General features: G+C 38.6%; 1 protein-coding gene and 1 long non-coding RNA gene across 2 annotated transcripts in view; one reads left to right on the top strand and one right to left on the bottom strand.

Moving 5' to 3' along the window:
* Nucleotides 1-25,212, bottom strand: part of SHLD2 (shieldin complex subunit 2) — an 85,515-nt gene that overhangs the window by 23,106 nt on the left and 37,197 nt on the right. The window contains 4 exon segments of the mRNA XM_086680186.1: nucleotides 931-1,065; nucleotides 1,228-1,422; nucleotides 7,680-7,787; nucleotides 12,112-13,647. Of these exon segments, the coding sequence (XP_086536312.1) occupies nucleotides 931-1,065; nucleotides 1,228-1,422; nucleotides 7,680-7,787; nucleotides 12,112-13,642 (1,969 nt within the window). The 5' untranslated portion in view covers nucleotides 13,643-13,647.
* Nucleotides 590-14,420, top strand: LOC147576035 (uncharacterized). The gene is made up of 2 exons (XR_015241686.1): nucleotides 590-671; nucleotides 14,007-14,420. It is a non-coding gene; the product is annotated as an uncharacterized LOC147576035 (long non-coding RNA).

Genomic DNA, 25,212 nt, shown 5'->3' with positions numbered 1-25,212 from the left:
CACGTGTTTGTCGGATTTCTCAACTGAACAAATATTTGTTGCTGTTTGATCCTAACATGAAAGTCAAAAGTCAGACTTATCTCAAATCTTGGTTATGGGCTATTAATGATTAAAAGAGAGAATGTGACAGATCGTATCCTTAGATAATTATTTTGTAGGTAGAAGTTTGGGAAAAGGCATTAACTCTTTGGGGTAAAAAAAAAAAAGTCACACACCTAATCAATCTGTAGATTAATTTAGCAGGATAAAATGACTGGCAAGCCACTAATTAAACTATCTCTGACTGTTACAACTAAAGAATCTCACAATATCAAAATGAAGATACATAATTTTCTTGAAACATCAATTCCCTTTAATTAAATACATCATAAATTATTATTAAGTCCTGCTTTAAAGAAAACGGAATCGTGGGTCATATTTTAAACACAAACATTCTATGGATAATAGTCCACGCTTTTAGAACAACTGGTATAAAAGCCTGGAATGCACTCATTTATTAAACAGTAACATTGAGACTTGAAAGGGTTAATGCAGCTCCCCTAACATCTGCCTTATAACCAGGGAGAAGTTTATTTATCAGGGTACTTTGGCTGAATAAAAACTGTAGAAGCTTCTCCAGAATTCAATTTTAAAGAACATTTCCTGAAGGAGATAAGACCTTCGCTAAAAAGGTAAAGTAGTATACCTGGGAATAAGTAGAAGCTTTTATTCTACCACCATTAATTATAGAGGACTTTTCAGATCACTAAACTGCTTACAGGAGGTATAAAATTATAACAGAAGAAATCTCAAGAAGAATAGTCAATTATGACCACCTACTATTTCAAACACAGACCTTCTTAATCTCTTAAGAAGTTCCTCATCTGAAGCTCATAAGCATTAATCATTTACCTAACTATAAATAAATTAAATGTTTTTTGGTGTATTTACCTTTTTTCCTTTGAAGTTGAGGGTACCAGGCTGCTCCAGGACCCCATAATACAAGCACATAATGTTGACCTTGGACCTGTTCCACTGTTAACATAACTTTCCTTTGCTTCTGTCCTCTATAACTGTATAATGCCTCTGGAAAAGAAATATTTTAGTTGGCATTACTCTCTCACAGGTGACACCATACTCTAATGTCTCGTGATAAATACAACCGTGATACCCAAATGATATCCTAAGAAAGTCTTGTATCTTAATTATTTTATAACCTAAAATTGAGAAGGAGCCCCCAGTGTTTACCTGTCAGTATAGTGATATCAACAACCCTCAGCACCGCATGGACTAACATGTCCGGCTGCAGCTCCTCCAATTCTACAAATTCTATACTGCTCACTCTCTGAGGCTGCCTCTGAGGAAGATCTCGGAGATAGGAATGTTTTGAAGACACGTATGCCAGTAAGTCTTGAAGTACAGCATCACTGACTATCTTGGAATCTAAGAAAGAAAAACACACACATGCAGAAAAGATGGCAAAATTATATTTTCTTGAAAACACAGTATTTTCTTAGAAATGCATTTTATCTTGTAAAGTGTGATTAAGTGTAAAAACCACACTTTCATTTCTACAAATATGTAACTTATTCTTAAATGTTTAGATGCAAAACATAAGCCTGATTATTTTTAACCAACGGAATTAGAATTATTTACTATCTCCAGAAATAACTTGCCCTGTTCCCTTCTCAGTTCCATTTTTCTACCAATTAACTAAGACCAGTATTTCTTTTTTTTTTTTTTTTTTTTTTTTTTTTTTTTTTTTTTAACTCCTCCATTACTCTCTTATACCCAATCGGTCCCCTAATCCCTGCAGTCTGATTGGCTCACACCTTCCACGACCATCCCAACCACTGCTATTCTTCCTCGAGGCTCTTACATTTCTCACGTGAAATGCTCTTAAGGGTCACCTACCTGACCCTCCCTGAACATGTCTTCCTTTTCCCCACTTCTATGCCTCTGTCCTTACGATTGTCCCTGGCTACAATGCTGCCATCCTCTCAAACTATCCAAATACTACACAGAATACACTATGGAGAGGCTCTCAGTGACTTCTTCCTCTGAACTTAGAGGGTTTTTATCTCCAGCTCCCGTGTGGCATGTGAGCATGTGCTACACTGGCATATTCCCTTGATTATTAGAACAGTTATTTAGTTCTTTGGTCATTATGCCATTTACATGTTTTTCTCCTATGTTTAAATTATTTGTCTCAATGTTTCTCATTTTTTGAGATACATTTACATATAATAAAATGCACACATTGATAAGTTTGCTGATTAAAATTTAACTTCCTTGAAGGAAAGGGAGGTGTATTTGAATATATGGTGGATTGTTGATCAAAATACAATCTTAGCAAAAGGCACTTACGTACTTTTTTAGAAGGTTGGGTCTATTTGCCGATTTCAGTAGAAAAAAAAAAAACCAAGTAATTCTTCTTTCCTTCTCCCTTTAACACCCTCCTCCTAATGTATTTCTTATGCCACACGAAAGCCTCATTATTCATTCACTCATCAGAAGACCATCCACTGTGTGCCAGGCATCATGCCAGGTTCTAGGGATACAAAGATATACCTTGTCTGTATACCTGCCATTATACCTGCACAGAAGAATTATCAACCTAGAGACAGTCAATAACAAACACAGGGCTTAGAGTATAAGAGATACATGGAAGCATTCTAACAACACACAAAATCAACTGCCCAGGCAAGTGGAAAGAGGCTTTATTGAAGAAATATTTGAGCTGGGTTTTGGAAAAATGTCCTGGAGTTTTCTAGGTAATAATTGGAGAAGGGGGTATATCTCCAGGTAAAGAGAAAGGGGTCTGTATTCCTTTATGTATTATAGATGCCTCTGGCAGTCTGATGAAGTATAATCAATTATCAGAATAATATTTTTATAATAGCCTTATTGAGATATAACTCACATGCATAAAATTATCTTTATCAGAATAGTATTTTTATAACAGCCTTGTTGAGATATAATTCACGTGCATAAAATTCACCTTTTAAAGTGTATAATTCAGGGCACCTGGCTGACTCAGTCAGTAGAACATTCAACTCTAAACCTCAAGGTCGTGAGTTCAAACCCCATGTTGGGTATGAAGTCTACTCAAAAATAAAATTTTAAAAAATGAAATGAAATGAAAAGAAAGAAAAGAAAAGAAAAGAAAAGAAAAGAAAAGAAAAGAAAAGAAAAGAAAAGAAAAAAATAATGGGGCACCTGGGTGGCTCAGTCAGTTAAGCATCCTACTTCAGCTCAGCTCATGATTTCACGGTTCATGGGTTCAAGCCCCAAATAGGGCTCTGTGCTGACAGCTCAGAGAATGATTCTGTCTCCCTCTCTGCCCCTCCCACTCATGCTCTGTCTCTATCTCAAAACTGAATAAACGTTAAAAAGAATTTTTTTTTAAGGGGCACCTGGATGGCTCAGTCAGTTAAATACCTGACTTCGGTTCAGGTCACGATCTCACAGTTCATGGGTCCAAGCCCCTTGTCAGGCTCTGTGCTGACAGCTCAGAGCCTGGAGGCTGCTTCAGATTCTGTGTCTCCCTCTCTCTCTGCCCCTCCCCCGTTCATGCTCACTCTCTCTCTCTCTCTCTCAAAAATAAATAAATATTTTTTTTAAAAAATTTTAATTTTTAAATACAATATAATAATAAAAATAATTTAGTTATGCATAGTATTCCACTGTGGAAATGTAACACAATTTAATCAACCATTCTACTATGTACAGGCATTCCAATTTTTCCCTCTTGCAATTACAAATACTGCCTCATGTTGTTATAATCGTATCTTTAGGACAGATTCCTACAAGTAGGCTTGCTGGGTTGAAAGCTGAGTACATACGTACTTTGTAATTTTGTATCACCAAATATCTCTCCAGAAACTGCAGCAATTCTCATTGCCTCCAGCAATGTGTCAGAGGGCCTGTTTTCCCACAGCTTCATCAACAGCATGTGTTATCATATTTTTAAATTTTTGCCAATCTGATAGTAAGAAATAAAATTTCTGTGTAGTTTTAATTTGAATGACTCAGGTCTTTTTCCCATTTTCCTATCAGGTCCTTTGTCACTCAATTTGTAAGAGTTCTCCCTATACTAGGAATATTAGCCTTTCGTCTAGGTGTATGTTGCAAATATTCTCTCCAAGTCTGCCGATTGTCCTTTGGCTTTGTTAATGGTGCTTCTGGGCATGCAAAATTTTATTTTTCTACAGTCAAATTTATCTGTCTTTTTTTTCTTTAACTGCTTCCGAATTCTGAGAAATAACAAGAAAGTGTTCCCTACATCAAGATGATAGAGAAATTCATCCATGTTTCCTTCTAGTAACTGAATGGTTATATTTTTTATATTTAGATTTTTAATCCATTTGGAGTTTATTCTTCTATTTTGTGTGAGATACTGTTCTAATTTTGTCTTTTTTCGAAATGGCTACCCAGTTGCCTCACCACCATTTATTAAAAAGTTTACCTTTGGGGCGCCTGGGTGGCGCAGTCGGTTAAGCGTCCGACTTCAACCAGGTCACGATCTCGCGGTCTGTGAGTTCGAGCCCCGCGTCGGGCTCTGGGCTGATGGCTCAGAGCCTGGAGCCTGTTTCCGATTCTGTGTCTCCCTCTCTCTCTGCCCCTCCCCCGTTCATGCTCTGTCTCTCTCTGTCCCAAAAATAAATAAACTTTAAAAAAATAAATAAATAAATAAATAAAAAGTTTACCTTTACCTCAGTGATCTCAGATAACATCTTTGTCATATACTAAATTATATGTATACAGGTCTAATTCTGATCTTCCTGTTCTATTCCACGGGTCGATTTGTCTATTTATGTACCAGTATCACACTGTTTTAATTATAGAGGCTTTACAGTTTAACGCCTGTCTCGTAAGCATGGTCCCTTGTGCTTTTTCTTTTTGAATGTTTTCCTGAATATTCCTGCATGTTTGTTTTTCCATATGAAGGTTAGTATCAAGTTGTATATGCCATAGCATGGCTTCCCAATATTGTTATTGAGACGGCCCTGAATTTATAAATTCACTTATGGAGACCGGATACCATTATAATGTTGAGTCACCTTATTCAGGAACAGGGAATGTTGTGCTTCCATTTCTTCTTGTCTTTCTTTCTTTCCGGAGTGTTTAAATTTTTTTCCTTATATAGGCTTTGAAAATTTCTTGTTAAATGTATTCCGAAGTATCTTCTTTTTTGCTTTCACCAATGACTTTTGCCCTACCATCATGTCCTCTGTTCAGTGTTTGTGTATGGAAGGCTAGTGACGGTTTCAACATTAATTTTAGTATCCTGTTGCACCACCGAATTCCTTTATCGTTTGAATTGATTCTTTGGTTCCCTGGAGTGTTTCTGATATGTTATCAAAGCATTTGCACATATAGTTTTTACTCTTCTTCACCCATCCAGATACCTCTGCTTGTCTAGTTGTATTGGTTGATAACTCCAGTATCATGATAACGAGCAACGAGCAGCAGAAATAGTGTACATCCTTACCTTGTTCCGGATTTTAGTGGAAATGCCTCTAGTGTTTCTCCATTAAATAAAATACTGGCATTAGGACTAAATACATCCATTTTAGTGACACAGTATCAACTGTATTGTAACTGTTACCACTGTATTGATATTATATTTATTGATCCTGAAGGAGAAAGTATCCCTCAACTCCATTTCCTGGAGAGCTTCTTATGATAAAGGGGTGCTCAATTTTGTCAATATTTATGGAAATAATAATACAATTTTTCTTTCCATTTATTAATATGGTATATGATAGTCATAGATCTTCTAATATTGAAACACATCTTTCCATTTCTGGAAAAAATCTCACTTGGTCATTATTTCTTTAAGGTAGTGTTAGATTTGGTTTACTAATATTTTGTTTAGACTTTGTATGCATGTACAATACTAGTCTGTATTCTTATTTGTAATGTCTTTCTTTGGTTTAGGTGTCAGTGTCTTACTTTATAAAAGGAATTAGGAAGTTTCCTTCTTCAATATTCTAGAAGAATTTTCAGAGCACTGGAACTATCTGGTCTCTTGGTAGAATTCTCCTGTGAAATGATGTGAGCCTGGCAACATTTTTGTATAATTTTTAAACTAATTTTGAATAATTTTCTCTATTTCTTCTATAGAACTGGTCTGTCTAAGCTATATCTCAAATCCATCCATTTCTCATTATCTCTGCTGGCCACCCATTATCTCTCAACCTCGACTACTGCAGTAACTTCCTAACTCCCTAATTCAGCTCCATGAGCAGCCCTTTGCAGCCAGATCTATGGTATTCCCATCTCTGCCCTTTGTTAGTTTCCGTCATAGCATTCATGATCACCCTCATGTCTATAGGTTCTTCCTTATCGGCCCGCCACACAGGGACATCGGCGCCACGAAGGCTGGCACCAGGGGGACACCGTTCACCACTGTACCCCCAGTGCACAGTGCCTCAAACAACATCAACACTTCATACATATAAACCGGGTAGGTGAAGAACTCAACTTTGGTTATTTTATGAGATCATGTCAGTGCTGATTTTCTGCTGACTAGTTTCCCTCGGAAACAGGGAAATCTTAACCCTTTCCAAACACCTTTGTTATTGTTCTAACTGTTGTTACTCTCTTCTACTTACCCTGCCTTCCATTGAGAATACTCATTATTCACGGGTTGGAATATGCTGTACCTTCCATACATGCCACACGACTTTCTTGTTATTCTAATTAATCTCTTGTAAAATCAGTGTATTCTTATGTACTCATGGCTATCTTTCTATGACACTGTTTCAGTATTCCATCAAATACATTTTGCTTACTATTTCTCCCATTAATATTTCTGTATTGTTATTATATATTACATGCAGGTTCAATACCTCACGTTTAATCTTCACAGCAACCCTATAAGCTACGTATGTATTTTAATTTCCATTTCACAGATGAGGAAACAAGGGTACAACGAGGTTAAGTAACTTGCCGGAAGACACAGACTGTGCAAGTGGTAGGGCCAGGATTCAAATCTTGCTCTGACTCCATTGACTATAACTACCAGTTTATACTATCTCCCTTACTTTGTTTTCTTTTTCTTTTTTTTTTTTTTTTTTTTATTTCTTGGAGGAAAAGATAGCTTCTGGGCTCTTCAGTGCTGATTTTAAAGAAGAGAAAATGGATGTCAGAGAAGGAAGGTAGTCTTTCCTTGCAGTGCTGGACTGAAGAACAAGGATTCAAACCACAACTGGCTGACTGGGAGGCCCAGGCTTTTCTCACGACCTCAAGGGTTCCTAACCAGAGGCTGGGGAACCCCACAGAGAACTTTAGCCTGGCAACAGAGAACTTTAGAGGTCCAGGGAACCATTTGGAGTTATGTGCAAAATTCTGTGTCTATCTACCTAAGTCTATTTTTCTGGAGAAAGGGCACATAGCTTCTCTAAGAGAGCTAGGACTCCCTAAAAGGTTAAGAACTACCACTATGTGGACACTCTAAGAAAAGTAAGAAAATGGAAACTGAACCCCAATATTTCTTAAAACAAATATGATTTACAACGTACAACTTTATTTTTATAAATTCTATTTTCAGTCTTACTAAAGAAAATAAACCAATACTGTCCAGCTAACCTGTTTAGAAAACATTTCGTAAAATTACTATTTTAACTTTTTTTTCTAATATGTATATATACTTTTGAATACTAAGAAATGATTACATTTAAAACGTGTCTTACATTCTTCAGACTGGACAGACGGGTAACTCCCAAGATTTAATAACTGACTGGTAAAAGTTGATTGTAGTACTGTCTCACCAACCCAATGATCTTCATGAACAGTAACATCTAGACAGGGGGAAACAAAAGTTCTGATCATGTCATAAATTCCTTCACACTGTGGTTAACTTGCCAATCATAGCAAAATATTATTAACATCTCTCACAGGCCAGGCAACTAAAGTTCAAGTGGGTTAAATCATCGCCTAAAGCCACAAAATGATAAAATAGCAACAACAGAATTACTTCTGTATATTCGAACACTATCAATATGGAAGCTCACTGCTCCACAAAGAATGGTTTAATGGCTTTTGTTCATGTAAAAAAAAAAAAAAATGTTATAGTGTCTATTTTGAGAAATTAAAAGGAAATCATTTAGGGGCAGGAAGCAAAGTAATGGTTCCAAAACAGTAGTGTCTAACAGAGTAAATAATATTAGTATGCATTTACCCCTTCTGCCACAAACACATATGAATATACGACATCCTTAAAGGACTTGGATTATTTTCCCCTCAATAGCATGGTAATCTTCATCTACAGATGTTAAAAGTGAAAGATTTTGGAGGTAAGGAACACTTTCCAATAGGAAAAAGAGAGCTCTATGATCTAAGATGGATACAGAAGAATCATAAAGTGGAACTAAATATACCAACAGGTAGAAACAATTTCAAGTAGAGCAAAACTGTAAGTTAGAGACAGAGACATATCAATCTCTGGAAGAATATAAACAGTGCATAAAAGAATATAAACAGTGCATAAAATGCTAGAGGTATAAAGATATCCTAATAGTAGCCAATTTTTGAGATAATAAGGAAGAAAAACAAGGATGCACACATTCCAAGTAGTCACTTCCAAATTTACAGCCAGACACTTTCCCCAGCTTCAAACCCACTTACCCATTTATCCACAACTGCCTCACGGACATTCCTGACTGGATATTCTATTGGCTCTCCAAATTCAAAAATTGCTCAAACCTGCTTTTCTTCTCACATTACCCATCTCATTTGTTGGCACTGTGGAGCTAGCCAGGTAAATTAAAATGTGAAGTCATCCTGAACGTCTACCTCTCCCTCCCCACCTTCTGTCTCCAAACCCCCACCTGCTGAACACTGCCCCCTGAGTCTCCCCACCGGCCCTTGACAGTGCTATTTTATATCGTGCATTCCTTTCTCTCCTGGTAGGTCCCCTTCCCACCTCCAATCCATGTCCCCCAGGGCCAATGAGTAATTTTTCACGAACATTAATGTGATCCATTAACTAGTTTAAAAAACACTCAGCTCCCCTCTGCCTGCTCAGAAATAGCTAGGACAGCATTTTAGACTCTTCATAATCTGACCATCAGGATGCCTGCTCTTCAGGAAGGAACAAGTAAGAAATTTCAAGGACAGGCTTTGGAAAACTAGGTTGTAAAACCTATGTTGGGTTAGTGACTTGCTAATCACTGGTGACAGGGTGGAGTGGAATCAATGGCCCAGCCCTTGCCTCCTGGCTGTCCTGATTCCCTCTCACTTATATGCCCTAGAGCCTCTCCTATTTGTTCTTAAAAATCTGTGGTTTCCCACAGATAGGGCCCAAGGTCCTCTTTGAATTCTGGTCAGCAGTCTCCCGTAGACCATCCTTACTTACAGCATCTCTTCATTCTATTGCTGAAAGTCTAACAGCAAAAGGTCAACTGTGTTACTGAATGGAACGTGATCTAGAATACATCTGCTGTGGGAAAATTTTCAGTTTTGGGGTGTATATCAGTAGATAGTATGAGATATCCAACATAGAGATATAATAATGTACAATTGGATGCTGTTAATTAAAATAGGATTTTACCTACAAATTTCTATGTAAATATAATTTTACTACCTAATTAGGAAAGTATAGGTTTCTCCGTTTTCCATGAAGTTTCCATCTGTCCGCACAAACAAAAGAAACTTATTCAGAAATTGATGAACTAGATTACTTTACTAAGGAAATAAGGTAAAAGAGGGGGAAAAAAAAAACCTGATATTATTTTTAAAGGTGCTGATAGAAATCATCTAAATATCCTATAATGAGAAAATGGCTAAGTAAAGCGGTAAAGTCACTTAACAGGAGGTTACCTAGTTGCTAACAACTGTATGGACACTAGGGGAAAACACAGAGATGGCAGGTCTGAGTTTCCATCTGCCAGGAAAAGTCCTCCTATGGGGCCCACACAGTGACAGTAATTGCCTTGGTAAAATAACCAGTCCAGGGCTCAGCTCTCTCTTTATAGTCTGGGGAATCTGATTTTGTCAGCATCCCCAAAATAGATTTCAGCTCTGCAACATAAGCTCACATTAAACAGGTTCATGAGACAAACAAAAAAAACTAGAACACAATTTTTTTTTTTTAATTTTCACTGAGGCATTAATTGCCACAGAAACAACATTGGCAGCCAATTCTCACCTTGTAGGCAGTTTCACACCTGGGAAGCCAGATCATAAGCAAAGGGCAGCTCAGTGAGCACTGAATCAGAACAGAGGGAGCTGGATGAACCGCCTTGCCAACAAATAAGATGACATTGCCAGTGGGACGGGACCGTGCTGGGCCTACGGGTTATAGCCCACGTTTATCTCCTTATTAGAGGCTGCACCTGATGTACAGCCTGATGCACCTAATGTACAATAGCCAAGGCTCTCATTCCCCCAGCAAGCCATTAGGTGGGAACCACTAATGATTGCCTTCATGTTTTCTTTTTCCAAGCTCCTAAGGCTCACCCACTCTTCTTCTCTACCACATTCTTTCTTTAGACACGTTATTGAGCTTAATCAGTTTCCTCCCAGTCTGGGACTCATCCTTAAAATGACTGGTATCTCCGGTCTAATACAATGTGTATTTATTTTCAATTAATGAAGAACCTGTAACACAATGTTAGATTTCTTATGTCAGAAAAAGAAGCAAGGTAAAAACCATTCCTTGGAAGGTATTATGCTAAGTGAAATAAGTTAGTCAGAGAAAGACAGATATCATATATTTTCACTCATATGTGGAACTTGAGGAACTTAACAGAAGACTGGAGGGGAAGGGAAGAGGGGGAAAAAATAGCTACAAACAGAGAGGGAGGGAGGCAAACCCTAAGAGACTCTTAAATACAGAGGACAAACTGAGGGTTGATGGCGGGGGAGAGGGGGAGGGCACCTGTTGGGATGAGCACTGGATGTTGTATGTAAGCGATGAATCATGAGAATCTACCCCCAAAACCAAGAGCACACTGTACACACTGTATGTTAGCCAATTTGACAATAAGTTATATTAAAAAAAAAAAAGAATGTTCTTAATGATTACAAGTATATAGTAAGAGTATGGGTTCCAGAGTCTAGGTGAAATCCCGGCTTTGCCACTTCCTAGATGTGTGAAACTGGGTAAGTGGCTTTACTTTTCTGGGTCTCAGTTTCCTCAAAGTAAAAAATGGGGATAATAATCCATACCTTTTTCATACAGTTGTTGTAATGAGTTGACATACATGCAAAGTTTAAAACACAAAATAAGTTCCCAATAAACATCAACCATCCTCTGCGTACGTATACACATTCTAAGGAGCACAGGGAGAACAACGGGACGGTAACTCTTCGAAACATTACCGGTGGTGACATGAGGCTGGTTTACTATCAAAAGGTCTTCCCTTCCACATTTCCAAATGTGATTAATACAATTTTAGTAATTAAAAACACAATAGAAAATCTGTCTCTGATCCCTCACTTAGAATGCAATGTGCACAGCATTATCAGGGAGTAAGGAGTAGAAACACTGTCCTTTCATAAGACTGCTAATATAAAGAAAAAGCTTAAGGGGCGCCTGGGTGGCGCAGTCGGTTAAGCGTCCGACTTCAGCCAGGTCACGATCTCGCGGTCCGTGAGTTCGAGCCCCGCGTCGGGCTCTGGGCTGATGGCTCAGAGCCTGGAGCCTGTTTCCGATTCTGTGTCTCCCTCTCTCTCTGCCCCTCCCCCGTTCATGCTCTGTCTCTCTCTGTCCCAAAAATAAATAAACGTTGAAAAAAAAAAATTTTTTTTAAAGAAAAAAAGAAAAAAAAAAAAAAGAAAAAGCTTAAAAATAAGACACACGTAGACAAAGCCATAAGAAAACAAAGAGCAAGCCTGATGATATGACCTGATTGCTAACAGAGCGAATGAAGGAAGGGTGCGACCAGGGAAGGCTTCGTAAAAGAGGAGTGGAAGGGAGGTTCAGAACAAAGCAGACTAGAGCACAGGCCCAGATACAGCAAAGCACAGGATACAGGTCAATGGTTAGGAGACCAAAGCAGATGCTGGAAGGGGCTGGACCACGCTGGCTCCCACAGAGGCAAACGGTAAAAAGGCGGGGTAAATGTGGGAGTGCAGAAAAGCCTACAGCTTTAAGCTACCACTATCCCATGATGACCTTACCTGTGAGCAAAATTATATCTCCAAGAAACACTGTAAGTGCCCAAAATGCTGCAGTCCTCCACAGAACGACCTTCTTCTTAATTTCTGATTGGTCAGTTACCACAATCGTTGCTAAAGGCACTTGAGAGCCAGAATTTGGCCCAGATTTTATATTTATTTCTTTCACATGACATGGAGATAATACCATGACTAAACAATTATACTTCCGACCTTTAGAATCACAATTTTTTATTAATGATGTCTTTTTAATCCCCTTAAAACTAGACACATGCCTCTGGCTCACTGCTGCAGTAGGATCTCTTGCATCAGAAACCAACTTAATTTTCTTGGATGGTTGGAAGGCTTTAGACAGAGCTTTGGAATGGCCCAATTTATCTTCAGAGGTCCAACCTCTTTTAGTAGAACTTTTGTGGAAAGTATTTAGTTGGGAACACAGGATTCCTGAGCAATAGGACTCAATACATACATCACTGGGGGGCACTTTGTCTTCAAAATTGAAAAGTTCCTGAGATCTTATATTTTCTTCAAGACCTTTATCAGGCTTCACGTGAGTGTCACCACTTTTTGTTTCAGGACAAATAGGACTGAAGAGTTCAAGGGAATGTGCTTGGTTTTGTCCACTTTCATCTCCTGCAAAATCATTATTAGGCTGAATCAAATTATCTTCAGTTATCCTTATTTCCCCATGACTTGCCTTTGGTTCAATCTCCACACTTATGGGCCCTTTATTTCTAGAATTCTGTCCTTTATACCTCCTCTGAGATAAAAGAACAACCTGGCTGGCAGTCATTATACTAAGAAATTCAGTATCAGTAGATATTTTAAGGTCTGAGACCCTTCTAACAGGTTCAGACCTTGGCTTATCTTCCGTCTTCAAGGAAAAGAACCCTAGACACTGGTTTTGTCCCTCATAATGTCCGGTTGGCACACATTCTGTTTCAACAGCTCCCGGCCCTGTATGAATGTGTTCTGTACCACAGACCAAATCCAGTGCAGCGGCATGCTTATGATCTAACTGAAAGACATTTTTTTGAAAGTTTTGACCACATGTATTTGACTGATCTTTGTGCTGTTCATCTGTGATTTTCTTGTTGTCACCGAAAAGCTTTGGATACTTTTCTCCTTCAGTTAAATGCTGAACTCTGCCCTTAAGTTCACGTATTTGCACATCAGAACTAGTTATATCACTCACCCCTAAGAGGTGACTCTTCTGGGATTTTCCAGTCTCCGTTTCAGAAATACAATGTGTAAAGTCTTCTTTCACATGAACAGGTTCACTCATCGCCTTTGTTAAAAAATGACCACGAGGGAGATCTGGAGGGCCAACAGCTTCTAGGATTTGATAGTCTTCAAGAGTTTCGTGCATGCCTTTTTCATCCCTTGGATGTAAAGAACGGTGATTGTATAAAAGTTGAATTTTTTTCCAGGGGTCATCATCGGATATTAAAGAAGTTCGCTCCTGTGACATTGTCATGTTCAGTGGACCACCTGGGGCACCCCAAAAAATGTGGACTTGAGATCCTCCACTCATAGTTTCTGAAAAAAATTTAAATGAGTATTTTGTCAGATTTTTTATATATTAACTTATTATATGCCATCAAAAACATAATAAAGGTTGTTTATTTTGGTATTCCATTAAATTACGAAAGGCATAAATATACAAGAAATCATAAAGGGAAATCAAAATAGCCAGAAAATATCCTCACATGAAGACTCTTTAATACATTAAAAGGGATACTTAAAAAAAAGACTACAAAAAAAATAAAGCTAAGTACACTGACATCAAATGGTGTTTAATTACATTTAAATAACAAGTTAGTAGAGAAGGAAAAACAAAGCATTGGTTTAATTGTACTACAGTCACCTTTAAATTTCCTGTTTTCTTTACTCCATAGACTATCTCAGTAACTTTGGGGCCTCCTTCCTTCAACTGTGAACTCAGTTCCCAAGACCAAAATAGAAGGTTCAAACGGGAAGCAAGAGAAAATTTAAAAAAAACTGAGGCTTGAGGCCCTCTTCAAGATGTAGAAGTGACTGTCATCTATGCTCACTCCAATCTGTTAGCATAATAATTACTTCTGTATTTTTAAATCTTCTCTGAAATACAAAGAATTAAGAGTAGTCATTTTGTAATACATGGATAAAAGAAACTCGTTATAATTTAAACTTTTTTCATTAACTGTGGCACCTGATATAAGTACATCTAAGAAAGCATCTTATTCATTAAGGTAAAAATGAAGAATTGTACCATGATTTACTTGATCATAACTGACTTTCAAAAGGAACTTATTAAAGAGATCCAGTCCGGGGCTCCTGGGTGGCGCAGTCGGTTAAGCGTCCGACTTCAGCCAGGTCACGATCTCGCGGTCCGTGAGTTCGAGCCTCGTGTCAGGCTCTGGGCTGATGGCTCAGAGCCTGGAGCCTGTTTCCGATTCTGTGTCTCCCTCTCTCTCTGCCCCTCCCCCGTTCATGCTCTGTCTCTCTCTGTCCCAAAAATAAATAAACGTTGAAAAAAAAAATTAAAAAAAAAAAAAAAAAAAAAGAGATCCAGTCCTAGAGTTTGTTGAGAACTCTTTCACAGTGCTCCAGGGACAAAAAGATAGATAAGGCTCTTGACCTAAGGGAACTGTCAGCCTGGTTTTAAAAAAACAAAATAGAGGGGTGCCTGGGTGGCCTAGTAGTAGGTTGAGTGACTGAGGGTTCAACTCTTGATTTCGGCTCAGGTCATGATCCCAGGGTCGTGGGACTGGCCCGTGTCAGGCTCCACACTCAGTGTAGAGATTCTTGAGATTCTCTCTCTCCCTCTGCCCCTCTTCCCCACTCACACACTCTCTTTCTCTAAAATAAAAAAGTTAAAATAAAATTAAAAAACAAAAACAAAAAAGAGGGAAAAATAGTGAGTGTAAACTAACATTCTCAAAATAATGTAATGGATACTATAGACTATAAACAGGAAACGACCATCAGCCAGGGAAGAACGCAGCTACGGAAAGCAAGCATTGTGGCTAAGAGCACTTAAACAAAGGAAACAGCATCAGTAACAGGCAGAGTTATGAAAAACCATGGTATGACTAAGGACTTTTGATTAGAGTATAGGGTCCTTTGTAAAAAGAAAAGTTTTCAAATCGTGAAAAGTCCATATAGAAGTATGGAAGTATATAGGAAGGAGGAACCATCAAGAAATGACAACTATAATCTCCTGTCACTCTTATCCTTGAAGATTCACTCATTGTCACCTTTTCCAAATCTAATAATTTATCCAATTATAATTCTTATGATTTCAATATCAGTGTGGATGATCCCTGGCCTCTCGGCTCCTTGACCTCTTCTCCTCCATTGACTGTATTCTCCACCTTACCCCAGTTATCCATTCGTATAGTCATGTACCCTCCCATTATCAATAACTGCACACCCTTCCCTAAACTCAATTTTAAACATTCAACTCTCTAACTAGCTTCTCCCATCTTCCTACTCACTCCCTCTAAATGCACAACTCCAACAACTTTCTGAACGTGCGGGATCTACAACTGATCATACATACCACATTTTTACAGCTTCATTCTTCACTTCCTTCCTTAACCAGCTCAGCCGCTATGGTCCATTATTATAATCACTCCCTAGCACACATCGCTAATTCTACTGCTCTCCTCACTAAGATATTTGCCCAGCTGAACTCAAACACTGGTTGAATCACCACCTACTCTGCACCTATAGCCCATGGGCTAGAAGTAACTAGGAAAAAAAAAAATTACACCTTCATCTGAAAACTAGTCTCATTTTAAGTTCATTAGCACTAACTTCCAGGTGGTACCTAGGAATCTATCTTTCCCTATCTGCTCACTCACTAAGGAGCTCTTTCATACCTCTTCATTCTCTAAGTCTCCAGAATCTCTTCCCCAGTCCTCGAGTACAGCTGGTGACCATGCTACCACCGTCTCCAATTACAAGCTCTCAACAACATTCCTACCAACCCACCCCTGTCATATTATATACTGTGCCCACCTTCCTGTTACTATGGATGGACCGTCCATGCTTCGATGCCAGGCCATCTCTTCCTCACTTAGACATTAGATCTTATTCCCTTGTGCTTCCTCAGGTTCCAATAATCCTCCCCTTCGCTCCTACGTTATTTTTTTGCTCTTTACTGGAGCATCTCCAACCACATAGAAACGTGCTACCATTCCTTCTCATGTTGTTATTCCTCACCTTCTTTGCCGCTCCAACTGTTGCACCATTCTGCTCCCTTCTTCAGCAACATTCCTTGAGAGAATTGTCTATACTCCCTCTTCTCTTGTTCTCTCTTAAACCCACTCCTCTCAAGCTTTGGTCCAAACCACTCCACTAAAACAGCACATTTCGAGGCCCCCAATAACCTCCACATTGCCATGATGAGTCAACTCTCTATCTTCAGCTCACTCAGCCCATCAGCAGCATTTGACACTGCTGACCATGCCTTCCTTCTTGAACACTCTATTAATTTGGCTTTAGGGATACTACATTCTCTTGGTTCCCACTCCACTTCATTCTATTTCAGCAGTTGCTCCTTCTTGCTCTCCTCTGCTAGCTCCTCCTCATTGCCAAACTTCTTGCTCAGGGGCCTGTCCTTGGATCTCTCTCTGTGCTCACTCTTGAAGTGACTTCACTCAGCCTCAGGCTCTGAATACCTTCTATACATGAATGACTATCACAAGTTTACCTCCATCACAACCTTTCCTCTGAACTCCTGACTCTTCAACCCACTTTCTACGTACTCCCCACCACCACAAAATGTCTAATAGTCAGCTGTGCAGAAAAGAGGTAACACAGTAAGGCCTGAGACTACCGTCATTAAAGAGGGCTTGCTTGCAAGGTGGGCCCAGGTTGGCATCTAGGAATTTAAATTCCAGGAGGGTTCCCACCATTCCTTGATAAGAATAGCTCAGCCTGCCTAAACTATCTATGTAAACAATGTTACAATGAGCTGGAAACATCAATGTGTGCGCTATGCAGATGGTAGCTACGTAACCAGCACTCCTTAGAGAAATGGCTGATTCCAGGTCTGGAGCAGGAAGAATACAAAAGAAACCTGAAATATCTCATCACACCAGGCAGCAGTAAAACTAGCAAAGACTACTAGAATGGTGTCAAAATAACTCAGGAGCCAACTTAAAGAGGTTCCCACTGGCCAAAGTTGAGCAACCAATAAGAATAATTACCATAATAGGTTGAAACACACCAAATCACCAAATATGTTTAAGCCCATGAGTTCACAAAGATAACGAAAACAAGCTCACTTAGTGATCACCTTGAGAGGATATTGGTGACTAAGCAATTGTTTTAAAAGCTGGTGAGTGAAAAGAAACTTTATCCTTTCTTTACTAACAGTATTGTAAGATGACCAACTATTTAAAGAGAAGAAATCTCTCTTTACAGAGGTATCCTGCTAATAAACCAACAAATAAAAAAGAAATGACAGAAACACACCACTTTGCCACTCCTGATGAAGTAGCAGATTTTCTAGGCAATAAGTATAAGTGACTGCTAACATCGCAAGGTAGATGTCATAAGGGAGAATGGAGGGAATCTGTAGACTGAGATCAATTATAATGTACAGACCTTATTCAGATTCTGACTTGAAGACACAAATGTAAAAATACCTGTATTACAAGACAGCTGGAGGAACTGAAACTCTAATGTTTAATAACATTAAGGGATTATTGTTAGTTTTTAGTGGAATAACGATACCGAGGCTATGTATGAAAGAGTAACGTGCTAGAGACGCAGGAGTATCTGCAGGCAAGACAGGGTGACATCTCAGATTCCTTTAGAACACTGGGAGGGAGAGGGAGGGTGGGTGTAGATGAAGCAAGATGGGCCGTGTGTGATCAGGATGACGAAACACACAGAGGCTCACTGCACTAATCACTCTCCTTTTGTATGTTTCAAATATGCTGTAACACAAGTCTTCACTTCTGTGTTGGCTTTTTTTACTATTTTATTTTAGAGAGAGGGAGAGAGCACGCACATGGCGTGTGCACAAGCAAACACAAGGCAGGGAAAGGGGCAGAGGTAGAGAGAGAGAGGATCCCAAGCAGGCTCCATGCTCAGCACAGAGCCCAATGCACGGGACTCTATCCAACGACCCTGAGATCATGACCTGAGCCAAAATCAAGAGTAGGCCACTCAACCCAGGTGGCCCTCTTTGTTGTTGCTCTTAAGAAATACTGTTTCATACCCACAGGACTGCAAAAAGGTTTATGCAGAGATACCTAAGATTGGGGAACTCTCACACTGATGGTAGAACAGGAAATTAGCATTCTACCAAATAATTCCACTTCCAAGTTTCTGCCCTGGAGAACTCCGGTCATATATACGTATACAAGAAAACATGTATGAGAATGATCATGGGATACTTTATAAGCAAAAAAAATTTGGAACCTAAAAGCCCTTGGAGAGGAGAATGGATACATCGTGGAATATCCAGAGAAAGATTACTGTACTATATGGCAGTAAAAAGCAGTTACAGGTCAGCTGGATACATATTACAAATATAATTTTAAATGAAGGAAACAATTTGAAAAATATGTAACTTTTGGTATCAATATATTGAATATTTTTTGTGTTTTTTAAAATTTGAGTATAGTTGACACACAATGTTACATTAGTTTCAGATATGCAACTTAGTGATTTGACAAGTTTATACATTATGCTATGTTCACCACAAGTATAGCTACTCTCTGTATTGAATTACAATATATTCATTTTTAAATATGCCTGAGTATAAAACACCAGATTCGGGATTGTGGTTAACTTTGGGAGAGAGGAATGGGGATATAATAGGTAAAGAGTAAAGGGCTTGAACTGTTCTGAACATGTTTTTTTTGTTGTTTTTTGTTTTTTAGTGTGGTGTGGTTAAAGAGGTGTTCCTTATATTGTTCAAAAATATTTTAATATTAAAAAATCCTAGAAAGAAAAACATTGAGAAGCAATATTAAGGATGATTTTTAAATTTTTTCTCTATTTTAAAAGTTTTATTGTGATGAATAATGAATATGCATTATTTTCATAATAATTAAATCCTTTTTGCTTGGTAATTCACGTTTTTCTTTTACAATCTTCAAACTGAATATGATGTTCCAATAGTTGTAGAACAAAGGACCCAAATCTAACATTGCAGAGTAAGAATTGAGCACAATGATGGCAGTTATTAATGCGTTAGCAGCTAAACAAAGATACACTGCAATTTTCAAGGTTCACAACAATGAATTATTACCATAGAAACAAAATTATAGTGTTTAGGTGTCAAGTTTTGACAAATAAAAGAGAAGTAAGCATCACTAATTACCATAACTACATATCCCACCCTTGTCTAATCCACAGAAAGAATAACCTGTGTAAGGAATAACTTATATGTTGGACCAATCAACAATTTACTACTTATATATCATTATCCAGATTGGCCACTAGGGGGCCCCCAAATAGCAGAGCAAAAACCTTCAAGTTGTGAAGATGTGTTCAAACCAAGCAGAAGGAGAAATAAAACAGACTGACAAGCAGGTGAGAATACTTATTTTCAAATAAAATGTATAAAATTACTATGATAATGACCTCCCTTCTCTTAAATCTTTGGGTTTCTCTCCAATGGTTTCTTCCCTTTAATCTCAAATCTTTAAAAAACAAAACAAAAAAGCAAACTTCTATTTTGTTTCTATGTTCTTATTTCCCATTTATTCTTCAACTCACTTAAATACAGCTCTTACTCCACGCATCTTGCTAGAACACTTTTTACTATGAAAACCAATGCCCTCTAATAGCTAAATCCAAAGGTCAGTATTTGATCCTTATCTTACTACTACTTGAAACTGTTTGTAAGTCCCTCTTTCCTGAAACATTTTTTTTTCTGTGAGAGCATCAAATTGGAATTACTTTGTGCTTAAGAGACAGATAATTGTTGGTTTCTTCATTCAGTCATTCACATAACAAATACCTACTCAATACTATGTGCTAGACATTATGCTAAGTAGTGGGAACTCAGCGATAACAACAGGGAGTTTTAATAGTCTGATGAGAGAGATAAAATGACAATTCACAATAGTGACATTGAACTGCCATGGGATTAAATGCAGGGGTGTGCCTAGAAAGCAGAAGGTGGGGGCTACCAACCAAAATAGGACTGCCTATTATCTGCATTTTTCATAGGCTCTTTGGACTACAGTTAACGACAAAATTTTGAAACTAAATTTAAATAAATACAGAAAAAAAAAAGGAGTACAATACAGCCCCCAAGTCCCCTTGCCCCCACTCCAGCACAGGACCCAGGAAGGCAGCTTTAGTTGCCTTACCCAAGAGACACCAGCTACAGAACGTTTTTAATCTCCAGAACGTTTTTACAGAGAGTTTAAGACACTCACTGCTTCTGTGTCCTTACTTAACCTTTTCTCCTAAATGTCCTGCAAACGGACTTCTATTTCTTATCTCTGTTAAGACAACAGTGAAGTCCAAATTGTCAAATAAGCACTCACAGTACAGGACTACTCCAATCATAAAACTCTCTTTCTTTCGTTTCTAGAATGCTATGCTTTCCTGTTTCTTCTACCTCTCTGGTTCTTCTTTCTTTTTCCTTGGACCATCTTCTTTTCACTCCACACAACTCTGCAGAATTTCATCTAATCTCCTTCATTTAACTACTAAATATCCAATTATGCTTTACCAATCTATATTTAACCAACCACTCTCCCTATTATCAGACACATTTCTAGTTTCACTATATTTGACCCAATCACAGTAGATAAAAAAAAAAAGCAACGTTCTATTTAGCTTTCTTGAAGGGAAAATCTGACTAAATGACCTTATATCTAGCCTGGATTACACAGTCCTTCGACTCAACTCTAGTATGGTTTATGGTTACAGGGCCATGAGGCCATAAGTCCCCAAGATTTAGAGCTCTATGTGCCCTCTAGACAGGGGAGGATGGGGAAGTGCATAGAGGTGACACAGGGCATCTTGAGAGTTCAGAAAAGATCTCCTGGGAAAAGAGATGTCTGAAATGAATCAGTTCTATAAAACACAAGTGTGGAACTTCCCACACACACACCAAAAAAAATGGACTAGAAAGTATGGTCCTGTTAATTTAAAAAACAGTAATTTTGGGGCGCCTGGGTGGCTCAGTCGGTTGGGCGTCCGACTTCAGCTCAGGTCATGATCTCGCGGTCCATGAGTTCGAGCCCCGCGTCGGGCTCTGTGCTGACCGCTCAGAGCCTGGAGCCTGTTTCAGATTCTGTGTCTCCCTCTCTCTCTGACCCTCCCCCGTTCATGCTCTGTCTCTCCCTGTCTCAAAAATAAATAAACGTTAAAAAAAAAAAATTAAAAAAAAAAAACAGTAATTTTTTACAAAGTCTTTATACCTAAGGCTGCTGCTATGAAATCCAGTAATTTATAGGAGTTGTGAGTATGTGAACAGGGGAATGGGATGTGGGCATCCTAGGTGAGGGCAGGGGAAACAAAATATTTATCAAAGCAAAAATACACAGACTGGAGAGTTGTTATAGACAACCGATAAATTTCAATGATTCTAGGATATGTTTTGGGTGTACTCAGAGGGTTAAAGCTCATTAAGATACCAGATGAAACTTGCAAGTACATATCCATTACTGTAGTTAATAATTACACAATTTCTCAATCTGCAGAAGGCCACTTCAGTCAGAAAGACCAATACAACCATAATCCTTTATCTTTAGAGTGGTCAGAGTCTGATGAATGGGTCAAAGATTTATAAAGCAGGATGAACTGTATCAGCAAGTTTTGTCTTTGCAGAACACTGCAACTAAAAATGCTTATTACAAAATATATGTGGTTTAAAGAGAGTGCTTTCTCCATCTTATTACCAACCTATAAATTTCAGTTATAATGCCTTTGTACGTCTATTTTACCAAAACCAGTAAGCATCATAGATATTCAATAGCATCAAATGACAAAATGAAGAGTCAAGACAGGACTGTAATGAGAAACATGGGTTTTAGAGTAGGGTATATGGGTTACAACCCTATTCTATGACTTTACTAAAAATGTAAACTTGAAATTGTAGAAGCTAGGTGATCATTACACAGGGTTCATTTTGCTACTTTTATATATATTTGAAAACATCCATAACAAGAGGGGCGCCTGGGTGGCGCAGTCGGCTAAGCGTCCGACTTCAGCCAGGTCACGATCTCGCGGTCTGTGAGTTCGAGCCCCGCGTCGGGCTCTGGGCTGATGGCTCAGAGCCTGGAGCCTGTTTCCGATTCTGTGTCTCCCTCTCTCTCTGCCCCTCCCCCGTTCATGCTCTGTCTCTCTCTGTCCCAAAAATAAATAAACGTTGGAAAAAAAAACAAAAAACAAAAAACATCCATAACAAAAAGTTAAATTTCTTTATAGGTCACATGGGAATCAAGTTTCTTTACCTGTCAAATGAGAATAACATCAATCCCTGTCTTACAGTGTTATTGTGGGATGGACACAGTACTCACTCAGTAAATGTTAGTCTTAAAACCTGGACACTCTATACACACACACTTGGTAACACAAACAAAAACCAAGCCATTGTATTTCCTCCAAGGTTTTGTTTTTTTATGTATATTTTTATATAGTTATAACTATAAAATTGAAATAAGTTCGTATTCTGTTTCCACGGTTTTATATGGCCACCGTTGTATGTCAGTCTATAATGTTCCTAATCATTTTTAATGCTAGCTTAATAATTCAGTGATGAATCTAATTTAGTTAACCATTAATCTCTAATTCATTAATTTGTTTCTAACTTGTCACTATTATAGTCATTGCTGCAATAAATGATTTGGGGCATTGACCATCACGTTTCAATTATTATCTTGTGGTAATCTCCCAGGCGCAGGATTATTGGGTCAAAGACATGTCCATTGTTACCGCTCTTAAAATGTATTATTGTGTCATTTGCAAAAGAACTGAACAGTTTATAAAGCCACACAGGACAGCTGAGGGTTCCAGCTTTATACAACTTTGTTAGCGTCTGAAAAAATAATTGTACTAGTAAGGGTATTGTGAGGTAGTTTACTGCTGTTTCATTTGCATTTCCCTAGATATATCTAAATAGAAAAAAATAGTAAATTTTAAATTATATTTGGATGACTATCCTTAATTTATGAGGAGCTATGCAAGCATGTGTGCACCCAGGCACACAAAGTAATAAGAAAATGAGATCAGAAGATGAGCAGATACATAGTACAGAAAAAATACATGGTTAAAAACAAAGAAAACTTTTGTCCTCCTAATAACATGAACGAAAAATGTATAAATTAATGAGAAAACATTACTACCTATCAAACTAGCAGGGATTCATTTAAAGGATACAAAGTTACAGGAAAATGACTTCTACTGACGGGTTTAAACTAGTAAAGCCTTTCTGGAGGACAATACGGCAATATATGTTAAAAGTCTTAAAATTCTGCATCCCTTTGGCCCCACAATTGCACTCCTAGGAGTTTAACCCAAAGGGAAAAACATCAGATACACTCTCATGTATTTAGCTACAAGGATATTCATAGCAGCATTGTGTAAAATGTTAAAAAGGAGAAAGTGAGAGGGTGTCTGGGTGGCTCAGTAGGTTAAGCATCTGACTTCAGCTCAGGTCATGATCTCATGGTTCATGGGTTCGAGCCCCACGTTGAGCTCTGTGCTGACAGCTCAGAGCCTGGAACCTGCTTTGGATTCTGTGTTTCCCTCTCTCTCTGTCCCCCGCCCCCGTTTGCTCACTCGCTCTCTCTCTTTCCCTCTCTCTCTCTCCCTCTCCCAAAAACAAACATTAAAAAAATTAAAAAAAAAAAGTGATGAAAATGTGCATCCATTGAGGTCTGTTAAATAAATTATGGCACAGCCATACAAAGGCAAACTCCACAGCCATACACAGCCATTAAAAATCACAAAGGGGGACGCCTGGGTGGAGCAGTCGGTTAAGCGTCCGACTTCAGCCAGGTCACGATCTCGCGGTCCGTGAGTTCGAGCCCCACGTCAGGCTCTGGGCTGATAGCTCAGAGCCTGGAGCCTGTTTCAGATTCTGTGTCTCCCTCTCTCTCTGCCCCTCCCCCGTTCATGCTCTGTCTCTCTCTGTCCCAAAAATAAATAAATAAAAAATAAAAAATAAAAAAAATCACAAAGGGGGGTGCGCCTGGGTGGCTCAGCCGGTTAAGCATCTGACTTCAGCTCAGGTCATGATCTCATGGTTTGTGGATTCGAGACCTACATTGGGCTCTGTGCTGACAGCTCAGAGCCTAGAGCCTGCTTCAGATTCTGTGTCTTCCTCCCTCTCTGCCCCTCCCCTGCTCATGCTCTCTCTCTCTCTCAAATATAAATAAACATTAAAAAAAAAAAATCATGAAGAGGGGGTGCCCAACTCTTCAGTGGAAAAGCATGCAACTCTTGATCTCAGGGTTGTGAGTTCAAGCCCCACATTGGGTATATATTACTTCACGGGCCCAGTACACTTCTGCTGCGCCACTCTGCTCAGCACAGGTATAGATTACTTTAAATAAATTGAGGAACCTGGGTGGCTCAGTCGGTTAAGTGGCCGACTTCGGCCCAGGTCATGATCTCATGGTTCATGATGAGTTCAAGCCCTGTGTTGGGCTCTGTGCTGACAGCTCAGAGCTTGGAGCTTGCTTCAGATTCTGTGTCTCCCTCTCTCTCTGACCCTCTCCCTCTCTCTCTCCCTCTCAAAAATAAACATTAAAAAATTTTTTTAATAAATAAAATTTTTAAAAATCATGAACACATGTAATATATTTTTTCTTAGTATACTGATATATAAAACAAGGAGACTATAGAAAATTGTATATGGAAGAATTTTATATTTAAAAAAAATTTTTTTGTTAATGTTTATTTGTTTTTGAGAGAGACAACATGAGCAGGGGAGGGACAGAGAGGGAGACACAGAATCAGAAGCAGGCTTCAGGCTCTGAGCTGTCAGCACAGAGCCCAACACAGGGCTTGAACTCACGAACTATGAGATTATGACCTTAGTCAAAGTCAGACACTTAACCAACTGACCCACCAGACACCCCTATATTTTAAAATACAGTATTCAATGTACCACCATTTACCTTGAAGTTAAAA

This window comes from Puma concolor, chromosome D2, assembly GCF_028749965.1.
Source record: "Puma concolor isolate L17-30 chromosome D2, mPumCon1.1.hap2, whole genome shotgun sequence".
NCBI classification, from domain to species: domain Eukaryota; kingdom Metazoa; phylum Chordata; class Mammalia; order Carnivora; family Felidae; genus Puma; species Puma concolor.
The sequence above is the reverse complement of the archived record's forward strand: the minus strand, read 5'-3'. Positions and strand labels throughout refer to the sequence as shown.